Source organism: Lycium ferocissimum, chromosome 5 (assembly GCF_029784015.1).
Source record: "Lycium ferocissimum isolate CSIRO_LF1 chromosome 5, AGI_CSIRO_Lferr_CH_V1, whole genome shotgun sequence".
Lineage (NCBI taxonomy): Eukaryota > Viridiplantae > Streptophyta > Magnoliopsida > Solanales > Solanaceae > Lycium > Lycium ferocissimum.
Window position 1 is genome coordinate 22,961,313 of NC_081346.1, and position 12,015 is coordinate 22,973,327.

Below are 12,015 nucleotides of genomic sequence, written 5' to 3' on the forward strand. Positions count from 1 at the left end.
TTCTTTTACATCAATGAACAACTTTTATTGTCATGATAATGATAAAAAAAAGTTTGACTCTTTCCATCTCAAAAACTTTTAATTACAACTAAAGTGATGGTATATAAAATACATTTTGTATATATAATAATAATTAGAATATTTTTAAAAGTTATTTTCAAAATACAAACCTTGAATATTGGCTAATTAAAGTGAATAGGCATGCTCAGCCCGTGCATCGCACGTGCATGTATTGCTAGTTTAACTTATATAGAAGCATGGGTTTATAAGGATCGTCGTCCATCATGGCATTTTCGCAAATAAAATGAAATGTGAGGGTAACTAATGAATCATTCTTCAACTCTTATTTTGACTCTCAACACGTGTCCATTGTGGCAGGCCCTATGTCCCCTTCTTCACATTTTAGGTGTCCTTATTTTCAATAGAAGCTCATATTGCTGAATTCTTGCTTGCACTGTAGGCTGAGCTTATATCATTTCACGGACCCCACTTTTCCCAAACCCCCAAATACATAATTATAATTCAAACATGGATTTGTTGGGCTAAAACGGTCCAAAGATACTCTTAACATGATGTGATATTGTCCGCTTTGGGCCAAGCCCGCACGGTTTTCCCCAAAAACCGCGTCACATTAAGAGAATCCAACTCCTTATAAATAGCTCCTTTTTATTTTTCAGCTACCAATGTGGTACTTTGTTCGCACACCCAACAATCTCCCCCCTCGAACTAAGTTCCACATAGCTCATTATCATACCACGGATCGAGATTCACACATGTACGTGCCACCCACACTTGTCGAGTATTACGATCACCGAAGCCCTGTGTGTATGCGTCTTCAAAGCTACGGGTAAGGTTGTAAACCGGCCCATAGACAGCAAAGGCACTAAGCCGGGCCTCACGCCACACTCCGCCATCTTCATACTCGTCCCGCCAAACCATTGGCTCGATACCGCTTGTTGGACTAAAACTACCAAAGATACTCTTAACATGATGTGATATTGTCCGCTTTGGGCCAAGCCCGCATGGTTTTCCCCAAAATGCCTCACATCATTAAGAGTATCCAACTCCTTATAAATAGCTCCTTTTTCTTTCCAGCTACCAATGTGGTACTTTGTTCGCACACCCAACAAGATTGTTACTTTAATTAAAGAAAAAATCAGTTCTGCGGCTTCTATTTGTCTGCTTTATAATTAGGTGAACAAGTAATTGTTCTATTTTTAAATAAATTATTTAGAAATTGAATTTAAAATCTTTTCTACTTTAACTATAAATTTGGATATAAAATCTTTACGTTTTTTGAATTAAGTTTACATATTTAAAAATTAAATAAAAAATATTATAAATCACAATAATGGACAATAAAGTGATATGAGAAACATTGCAACTTATAATACCTTTCTTATAGTTTTCAAAGATCTAAACTTTAATTAATCTGATTTAGTTCCGATTTCTTGAGAACTGAAACATGACAAGATAGAGAGAAAGAGAGAGAGTAGTAAATCACCACCATATTTAAATTATGTGACTATTTTTTGAAAATTGTGCAAATTAATTAAAAAAAAAATCTGTTGGACTTAACCATAATAATTTATAGTTAACTTGCTTACTCTTAATTTGTGATAGACAAATTCCTTAACCATATAAAAGACAAGAGACAATTACAGATAGTTTCGGACATTAATTTATGATAGTAAGTTCATAATTTTTTCATTTCAACTATATATGAGAGGGTTGTACTTGGAATTTAGGACTATAAGAATGCTATTTGAATTATAATTGTTTTCATTACTCACTCCATCTCAATTTATATGACATCATTTGACTAGGCACAGAATTTTGAAATGTAAAGTCCAAAGCAAATCTTAAATATTTGTGTGGACTGTAAATCATTTAATAAAGTTAAGTTGCTTCTGCAAATAAAATTAAAGATTATATTTTTTTTTGTCGCGACAGACTAAAAAAGAAAGTGTGTCACGTAAATTATGACACATGAAATACTAAATTGTCTTATTTTTCATGTTGGGCCCGTGCTTGCACGGGCTCGCCATTATCTAGTATTATATATAGTAAAACTTACATAAATACCTATCTTTTAGTAGCTTGTAACAAGAAATAGCTATAAAATTGTTATTTACTAAGCGTAACTGATTTTTGTCATAAAATGCGTGTATTTCATTTTGATGAAATATAGTGAAATACATGAAACGGGCGACACTTGTGAGTAAAATTAGGCCCTATTTATGGAAAAGATATTTTTTAAAAAAAATTCAGGGATTCAGTTTAAATCTTCCCCATTAATCACGCGTAACAAATGTTCTTCCATAACAGCTTACGTATCTCTCTCCACTTTTATCACAATCAAAACTTTTTGAATTCAAAAAATACTAAAGATCTAAAAATCTTTTTGAGCTCTGTTTCTGCATTCGAATTATTCAAAAGCAAGTTGAAATACACTCAATATGATACGAACGAGTTTTTATATGGAATTTTAGTGAAGATCAGATTTGTATTTCAGATTCTTCAAAAGGTATGTTTCAAATTTTCAATGATTTGTGTGAGATTGTTTTTTATTCAATTTTCTGTGATTGGAACGATGAATTTTTTTTCCAATGCAGTCACTGTTCTTCTAGTTTTGTTGAATTATCAAAACGAAACAGGTCAAGTATAACAACACTGATCAGACACTCCGATTTTTGGAATGAACAGAATTGCTTTGTTAATTACAAACTAGACGCAGTTGTCTTCAAAGATTATTGTTCATACGGTGATTTGGTTGAAACTATAGCAATTCAGTTAGGTGTTGATATTAGCAGGAAAGCGATATCAATAAAGTATCTTTGTTGAAGGAGACAATATGCCAATGGAAATACGCAACGATATGGGAGTAAGGGTGTATGTTGAGCTTAAGAGAGAAAACAGGGGATTTGAAGCATATCCGTTGTGCGTTAGCATAACTGATAATGATCTTGAGAATTTTGTGTCTAGCGAATCTGCAGTTGGAGACGATATATTTCAACTTGAATTTAATGATTATATGCATGCTATGGACATAGTTGATTCAAATAATTTGGATGCGTCGGATTGTGCTAAGGCTGTTGTTTTATTTGAAAACAACGATAACTTGATAATTTCGAACAAGGAACATAAGGATGTTTTTGTTGATCAAATCTACAAAGATAAGGACACTCCGAAGAATGTTATGGCGAATTATGCAATTTAATAGATTCAATTTCAGGACAGAGAGGTCGAATGCCATAAGGTATGTTAGTCCGGAAAACTATGAAATACATTGAAATATACTATGAAATACATTGAAATATAGTGACATAAACTGTTGTAGTGACATTATATTTCGGTTGGATTTAATTAAATACATTGAAATATGAGCTGTTTGTATGATTTAATTCCATTATGTAACCATTTCGGTATATAAAAAGGAATGTATTTAGGAATGTGTATGTGTTTGAAACTTCAATCTGACTTTTTTTTTTTTTTCGTTCCCTTTTTGTATTGGTTTATGTAGTTACACTCTGGTATGCTGTTCAACTGATTGTCATTGGAAATTTAGAGCTTCAAGTATTGCGAACTCTGAATTGTTCAGAGTGAGATCTTTTAATGACGAACATACGTGTCCATTGAAGGACAAAGTGTATTGCCAAAGGCAAGCAACAAGTTGGTTGATTGGGGCGTCAGTTGTTAACACAAAAATAGCAAATCACAAGAGGAAATATACACCTGGTGATATAGTAGACGACGTAAAAAATGAGTATGGCGTTGATGTTTCTTATATGACGGCCTGGAGGGCTAGAGAAAAGGCAATGAATGAATTAAGAGGGGAACCAACAGAGTCATACAAGAAGTTACCGGGATATGTGTGTACATATTGGATAAAACATACCCGGATCACATGTGATAATGCACAAATCACAACAAAATGAGTTCTTGTATTTGTTTATAGCACTTAAAGCGTTCATAAAAGGCTTCGAGTGTTGTAGACCAATAGTTGTAGTAGACGGTTCCCACCTTAAAACTACATATAACGGTACTTTTGTATCAGCCAGCACGTTGGATGGTGCAGGTAGGTGCCAACATGTTTAAATACATTTTTTCTACTTTTTGATATATTTCGGTATATTTCATTCTAGTTCCAGTGTATTTCCAATGTGATTTATGCTATATTTCACTGTAAATACACAAAACATGTTCGTGCGAGTAATATTCTACCATTGGCATATGGTGTGATAGATTGAGTAGAACGATAAGTCTTGGACACGGTTCTTTGAGCAATTCAAACAAGCTTATGGGAATAGGGATAACATGTGTGTTGTATCGAACAGACATGAGAGCATCATTAAGGCGGTGTCTAGAGTATATCCAACTGTGCCACATTTGGCGTGCATATGGCATTTATGGAAAAATATGACCGCGAAATACAAGTCGAATGGTGAAGTATTGAGTCCTGTATTCTATGCACTTGCAAAAGCATACACACAGCCGAGTTTGATAAGTGATGGAGAAGATTGAGAAGGTTGATTTTCGGGTAAAAGAGTACTTGGAGGATCTTTGGAAGGGAAAAGTGGGCTCGACTGTATTCACCCGTTAACAAAGGATGGACAATGACCTCAAATATAGCCGAATGTATTAATGGAAAATTGGTAGCAGCAAGGGAGTTGCCTGTTTTCGATTTTCTTGAAGAAGTGAGGAAGATGTTTGGGAGATGGAATTGCACTAATAGGAGGAACGGTACATACACATTCACAACACTTGGAAAAGCATTCCAACAATTATTATCAATGAACGAATGTAAATCTCTACGTATGACAGTATGTTATTTCAATATATTTCGTATATTCAACATTTTTTTTTATTTTGTTGAATTCTCGCCTAAATATATTTCAATATATTTCAGTATATTTTAGAAGGCATTTAAGTATTCTGTTTGGATTGTATATTTCCATGTATTTCATATTACTTATCGTTGTTAATATTCAATGTATTCTGGTCTGACACATTTCTTCTTGATTAGGTTGAACCATCAACTGAATATGTGTATACCGTAAATGATGAGGCAAGGCGTTTCATAATTGATCTTAAAAAGAAAACATGCAGTTGCCGGATGTTCCAAATGGACGAGATACCATGTCCACGTACGGGGTCGTATTGAAGAGTAAAAGTCTTATGCACGATGAATATTGCTCGGACCTATTCAAACCAAAGACGTGTGATTAAGACGTATGATGTGCCGGTGGATCCTCTCGCCTCGACGAGCGTGATTGGAATATTCCCAAACACATATGCGATGAAGTTGTTTTGCCACCAAGATACAAGAGACCCTGGAAGGCCAAAGAAGAAGCGAGATAAACCATTAATGGAGACGATGATTGGTAAACGTAGGAATGCTTGTAGTACTTGTGGACGTCTTGGTCACAATAGGCGTTCTTGTTGTAATGAGCCGCGTAAGAAGTAGATGTTTAGTTTGTAATTGTTTTTAAAAAAAAAAAAAAAACACTTATCCCCAAAATATATTAAATAAAGAAATTTTTGGTTCATCTTGTATTCTGCATTTTTTGACCTTTATTTTCATAATAATGTTGCATACAATTCGGTGTTAACGGATGTTAAAATGAATAAATACGTATTAACTTAGTACAATACAATGAGTGAAATGTTTAAGAAATATTAAGTTGCATTAGGCCTATATACACAGGAATACAATGAAATATATCAGAAAACTGTGTCATAAAAAATGCAGAGTGGGTATATACATTGGAATACGTTGAAAATACACCATAAAGCTGTTTTCATTAAACAATAAATATAAAAATGGGAGGCTTAATCAAAAAATAGTCGTGATAGGAATTAGTTAAGTCATTGATGAAAAAACACTGCAATTTGTGAACTAGAATACATTGAAATACACTTAAGTATTAAAAGTTCACCTGACGTAATTTGTCAAATTGTAGAGTGGGTATATACATTGGAATATATTGAGATACAGCAGAATCTGTTTTCATTAAACGATAAATATAAAATATGGGAGGCTTAAGCAAAAAATAGTCATGCAAGAAATTAGTTAAGTCATTGATGAAAAAACACTGCAATTTGTCAATTCTTAACAAAACAACACAACAAAATGTACAAAATTGGTCAGCAAAACAATACTGTGAAAACGATTCAACATTAAACCCTAGTGGACTAATTAACAACTACTGTGTCGACCGCGTTGTAATCTATTGCAGGCCTAACTGGTCTTGGCGGCAGTTCATTGTCACTGAAGGCATTCAAATCAGCCTTTTGCCATCCGTATTCCCATAGTAATGCCCCGTATCTATTACGTAGTAATTCTGCCTCAATTTCAGATGGAACGCCTCGTCCAGAACAAAAGTATTCAGCAAATGTGGCAACATACACACCACAATCCCACGAAAATGAAAAAAAAATGATTATTGGTTGAGAATTCTGGAAAAAAAAAATGGAACTATGATGTTGAAATACATACATGCTGCCAGAGGCTTGTTGTGGCAAGTCGTTCACATACATGACATCAAAGTCATCAGTCTGTTGTTTGCCCTTGTATGATGGGTGGTTAATCCAATCGATGCCTTTTTTTTTTTCTCGTAAAACCCAGAAAAATGTAGATGATGTGGCAATAGGGTAGCTATCTTGCGTATTTCTCTTCTAACAACATCATGACCAGCAGCTCGGTATGAGTTGTAGATGTACAGACGCCTGCACGTAAAAGAATAGTACATCAGCTCGGTTAACTGGTTGTTTAATGAATTTAAAAAAAAAAAGTAGGAATACCTGTCTGTGAATGGCACTACAATCAAGATCCAATGATTTTCCTCTTTGATGTTGACAGGGATGAGTACACAATCAACTGTATGCCATGGCACATTAGCCAGCATCCTATACCCATTAATGTACTCGCATATTTCGTTCTCCGAACTGGCAACACTACTGGTCCCCTCCGGATTAGCATATGCACGATGAATTTCGTCAATTTTGGAGAAGAACATACAGTTAACGGTTGTGAATTTGAAACTGTTATCCTTGTCGTACTTGCCTTTCTTCCGCAAGTAGTAAAAAATGACATCAATATGCTGGTAAAAAAAATGAAATAAGTTTAATGCATATTGGTAAAATTAAATTTCATACGGACCTTGTGTGTTAGAAAAACTAAAAACTGTTACTGAGAAATATGCTGGTTGAATGAAGAAATACATAGAAATACGGGGAAATACAGAGAAATACATAGAAGGAATATAGAGAAATATGCTTTAAAAAATAGATAGATAGACAACTGTAAAATTAAGGAATAAAAAGGAAATGGGAAATATAGCACCTCATCATTCCAAGACTGGCCATTCATCGATAAGAGATAGAACCAGTTTTTGTCATCAACATGTAACACACCAAAATTGAAGCGAAAGTTGATGTCATCTGGATCCAAAGCGTGCTTATTCTTTTTGTAACGGCTTTCCTTGCCCTTTCTAAATATCAACAATCAGTTATTTTCAACATAAACAGTTCACTTTCTTTGGATGAATATATATATTAAAAAGGTAAATACGTTCAAACTTACTTTTTATCATGCCTTAGAAGCAGATCTTGTTCAAGCCAAATCCGGTATTGTTGAATAAGCGAAGTATTTCGCGGGCCATTAATTGGATCTTCAACAAATGGATGCTTCTTTTTAAAAATGGAAGGTGTGTGGTCTTGAACAGAAGCTTCTGCAGAGCCGTAATTGGTCATGTAAGGTGAACTGAAGTATTTACTAGGTTTGACTATCCTAGTTGGAATAACATCTGGTTGAGCAATTACAACTTCAGCATTAATCACTGCCTCTTGTATTCCTTTGTCAGCGGACATTACTGGCATAACAAATCCTTTGTTACCCGTTTGATGAAACACAGAGAATCCTGACGAACCTATTTGGCTTGGTAACATTTCGTCAGGGATCAACCATTGTGACTTAGTAATGTTGTCATCGAACCTGGGTGGGGTCTCTAAAATTGAATGATCAGTGATGTCCCCAGCTTGTAATCCCGCACCTGTTTCTGGTACACGAGTTTCTAGAGGCAACTCAACGAGCATCTCTGCGACCATTCCCTAAAAAAAAAAAAAAAGAGATTTAATATATGTTAAATATAGCAGTATCTTGAAAGATCTATAAGATTGAATGTAAAATTTACCTCTGTTGAGTTGAAAGATCCTTCATCCGCCCGATTAATCTCTTCAGTTGAAGCTTTACCTGTATATGCTCTTAAATTTCCACCGGTCACTACAATATCCTGAACTTCCTCATGTAACATTGGTGCAACACCCTTTGGAATAAGGAATAATCAAAATTTAAACACAAAATCATAACATAAAAATATAAGGGTGAAAAATTACTAAATACACAGAAATACAGTCAGGAGTAGACTGAGTTTGTGGGGGTTGAAATACAAAGAAATACAGTGAAATACAAAAAAACAGAGAAGTTATCAGTGAAATACAAACGAAACGCCATAAAATAAAAAAGTTTGTAAAATATAAAATACCGAGGAAAACATAACTTTAAAATTATAGACTGGAACATGGCAACCATTTGTGCATGCAATGCACAACAACATAACTTTAAAAGATGGGTTTCACGTCACAAACTCATTTTACCTTATTTGAGTCATCGTCATGTTTCGGCGGAGATGTTTGAATGGTAGAATCATGACGTAAGTTTTCTTCAGGCGTTAATTGTGGCCCAGCATCAGTTTGATGTATCGGCGTCTCACTATCGCCCGCCTTCGCATGAAAAAAATGAATTAATATTAATTGTATTTCGCAATAAGGGTCTAAAATGTTTGTTCAATTCCTATTTCACACATTTACCTTGTCCACAGAATTGTTCCCCTTGATTACTTCAAATAGCTTCTTGAAGTTGTCATCCATGAAAGTACGAAGATTGGACAACTCAGTGCCAATACTTGTGAACTCACCAACGACCTAATATTTTAACAAAAACAGTATTTCAATTTGTTAACAAGCATTAAATTAAATACACCAAAAAGATTTTTGTTTCGTAACTAAAATCACTTACTGATTCCTTGAAAGCTTGAAAATCTTTCCTTAGCAATTGCATTTCATCTTTCATAGAGGCAGTAGGGACATCACGTAGGACTGGGGTGTTTTGGGGTCGATTCATTTGTTCATTCAACTTTGGTGAAGCAGACTTCTGTAAAATAGGCTTTTGAGCAACCTTTTGATCCTTGTGACTCTTCTTCAAAGTTGTCTGTGGTTCGGTGTGGATTTGTTGTTTCTTTGATGTGGAAGCTGTTGCAGGAAGTTGTCTGCGTCTCTTTGAAGGTGGAGAATCTGTCTGATTCGTCCGTTGTTGCTGTTTACCCTTAGAAAGGTGGGGGGGAGTAGTACTGAAATCATCATACTCATCCACTGGCATATCTGTGACTTGGGTACCTTCATGGACATCAACTGAGACATTTTTGTCTATTGTATCTCGACAGACAACAACATCGGGCAATTGGAGGCTCTCTAACTCACTGCTAGTGGGGATTGTATTTGCAAATGTACAGCTCTGAGGAAGAAACAAATAAATAACAGCTTAGTGTGTTATAAAAATAGTCACACTTACATTATGAATAATGAAATACAGGGAAAATACACAGAAATATAATGAAATGCAAAAAATCAGGAAAAAAACCACCAGAAAGCAAAAAATACGACAAGTAGATCAGCGGAGTACAAATAAAATTAGTAAGGCATAATTGCAAAAATAAAATGCTATGAAAAACATAAAAATAAGTTAGAGTGTTCGAATATTACCGATTGTTTGCCGTCTCTAAAAATGCCTTCCATCAAAATATTGTATTTTGGCTGACTGTCAATGGACCTCCAATTCAACATTCGTGGAATGGAATTTCCGGATTTAAGAGCGAGATACGATGGAACTCTTGAACAACACTCATAAAGCCAAACTTGCATAGCCAGTGGCATCCCATGGATCCTATAATACTGTGTTGTGGCAGAATACTTCTTGCTGATGCTTCTAATCAACTCGGTAAAGGCTTCTTTGCCCCATGGATAATCTACATACCTTCCATCCTCAACCACTTCAAAATGAACCCTTGGTATATTCGTTTTCCTAGGCTCACCGCAAAAGATATATGTATTTATAAAAAACAGAATTGCAAACTTAACAGCGTCCTCATCATTATCTCCCCAACACTTATTCTTAAAGCAATCAATCAACTCCAATCTTTTTACTTTACTCCGAGTTCCACCAAAATAATCAACCATAATCCTATTCGGTTTTTCCTCATCGTATGTAAATTGACCTTCATCGGCTACACAATTTAGCCCGCTCATAAGGGCAAATTCTCTCATGGTAAATCGCAATACGGTACCATTTATATCAATTGTAAAGCAATCAGAAGTGCTCTCCTTGAGCTCTCTTACCATGAAGCACCTAAAAATTTGTGCTTGAACCTCCAGGTGCTGCATTCCGAGGAATTTCCCAAATATTGTCTTGGAAAAGATCTCTAACTGTGGAACAGTTAGCTTACTCTTGAGATCTTTGAACACCTCAATATTCGTGTACCGTTGCATCGATGGAGCCTCTTCAGGATGACTCTTAACATAGAATTTAGTTTCCTAAAATAAAAATGCAACACTAAGTTAAGACAGAAACAATTGTATAAAACATAGACACAGAAAACAAAATTAACACATATATATACAACAAAAAATATACACACAAAAAAAAAAAATTGCATAAGACAACTAACACATCTTTTGAAATAAATAAGTACAGAATAGTAAACATACGTACTTGTGAAAAATATATAGAAATATAATGAAATACAGTTAATTACGAACACAGCTACCACAGTTATGTTGTATATGATATAAACTACAGTTGATGCACATATACTCTGTATTATATACACAGAAATATACTGAATTGCATATCCAATTATGTTAAAAAAATGTACAGAAATATAGTGAAATACAGTGGAAATATACTGAATTGCATATCCAATTATGTTGAAATACAGAGATATAGTGAAATACAAAACAACAAAATCGAAAAAAAACATCAATACCTGAATTGCATATCGAATTATTTTGAAATATAAAGAAATATAGTGAATTACAGTGGAAATATACTGAATTGCATATCCAATTATGTTGAAATATACAGAGATATAGTGAAATACAAAACAACAAAATCGAAAAAATTCATCAATACCTGAATTGCATATCGAATTATTTTGAAATATAAAGAAATATAGTGAAATACAACTCAATAAAATCGAAAAATTTCATCAATACCTGTTCATCCTCTTCCAGATCTACATCTTTAACAACCTTTTTACCCTTAACGTCGGAAAAAGGCTTGGTTACTTTTCTCTTATTTTGTTGAGCAACTTTAGAACCTTTTTTGACTGGTACATCATCTTTTCGCTTGCTCGGTTTTGCAACTTCAGTTGGTTGAAGTTGACGCATCCTTGATGGGTCATGAATCTTCTTGCTTCTTCTCTCAGCAGCAATTTTAGCAGATTCTCCTGCAATTGCAAGTTGTTGTTGTGAAAATCCCAAAGAGAAACTAGGACCATCATAAACATCAGGACTACCTCGAGTATTCCTGCTTGGAGTATCTCTTTCCGCCATTAAAATGGAGAAGTAGATCTTGTTTTAAAAACTCTAACAATGACTGAAAACAGAAAAAAAAAAAAAAAAGGAATGAAAAGAAACAAAGAAAACGATGAAAATATAAGAATAAATATAGAGAAATACAACAAAGAAAGTAAAAATATTCTAATAAATTATCAAAATTGTTACCTATACTGTGTGGGTAACGATTAAGGAAGATGGAATCGTGCTAATAATGATGATAGATAATGGGCGTATAATACGGTTGAACATATTGAAGATGGGAGAGAAAGTAATTTGAAAAGAGAAGAGATTGGGAGTTATTGGGAAACATGGGGCGTAAGTTTAGGGGAAATACATATG

At 34.4% G+C, this 12,015-nt stretch overlaps 2 protein-coding genes across 2 annotated transcripts; both read right to left on the minus strand.

Moving 5' to 3' along the window:
- Window positions 1–6,195: 6,195 nt before the first annotated feature.
- LOC132057658 (uncharacterized) lies at window positions 6,196–8,343 on the minus strand. The gene is made up of 6 exons (XM_059450278.1): window positions 8,196–8,343; window positions 7,586–8,112; window positions 7,346–7,493; window positions 6,805–7,103; window positions 6,684–6,729; window positions 6,196–6,459 (listed from the first exon to the last, which is right to left on the minus strand). The coding sequence occupies exons 1-6, from the start codon at window positions 8,313–8,315 to the stop codon at window positions 6,196–6,198; spliced, it is 1,404 nt and encodes a 467-aa protein (XP_059306261.1). The 5' UTR covers window positions 8,316–8,343.
- A 306-nt stretch (window positions 8,344–8,649) lies between these two features.
- Window positions 8,650–11,990, minus strand: LOC132057659 (uncharacterized). The gene is made up of 7 exons (XM_059450280.1): window positions 11,842–11,990; window positions 11,634–11,703; window positions 11,332–11,564; window positions 9,823–10,650; window positions 9,080–9,574; window positions 8,872–8,985; window positions 8,650–8,784 (listed from the first exon to the last, which is right to left on the minus strand). Exons 2-7 carry the CDS (start codon window positions 11,668–11,670, stop codon window positions 8,650–8,652), a joined length of 1,842 nt encoding a protein of 613 aa, XP_059306263.1. The 5' UTR covers window positions 11,671–11,703; window positions 11,842–11,990.
- Between the last annotated feature and the right edge of the window lie 25 nt (window positions 11,991–12,015).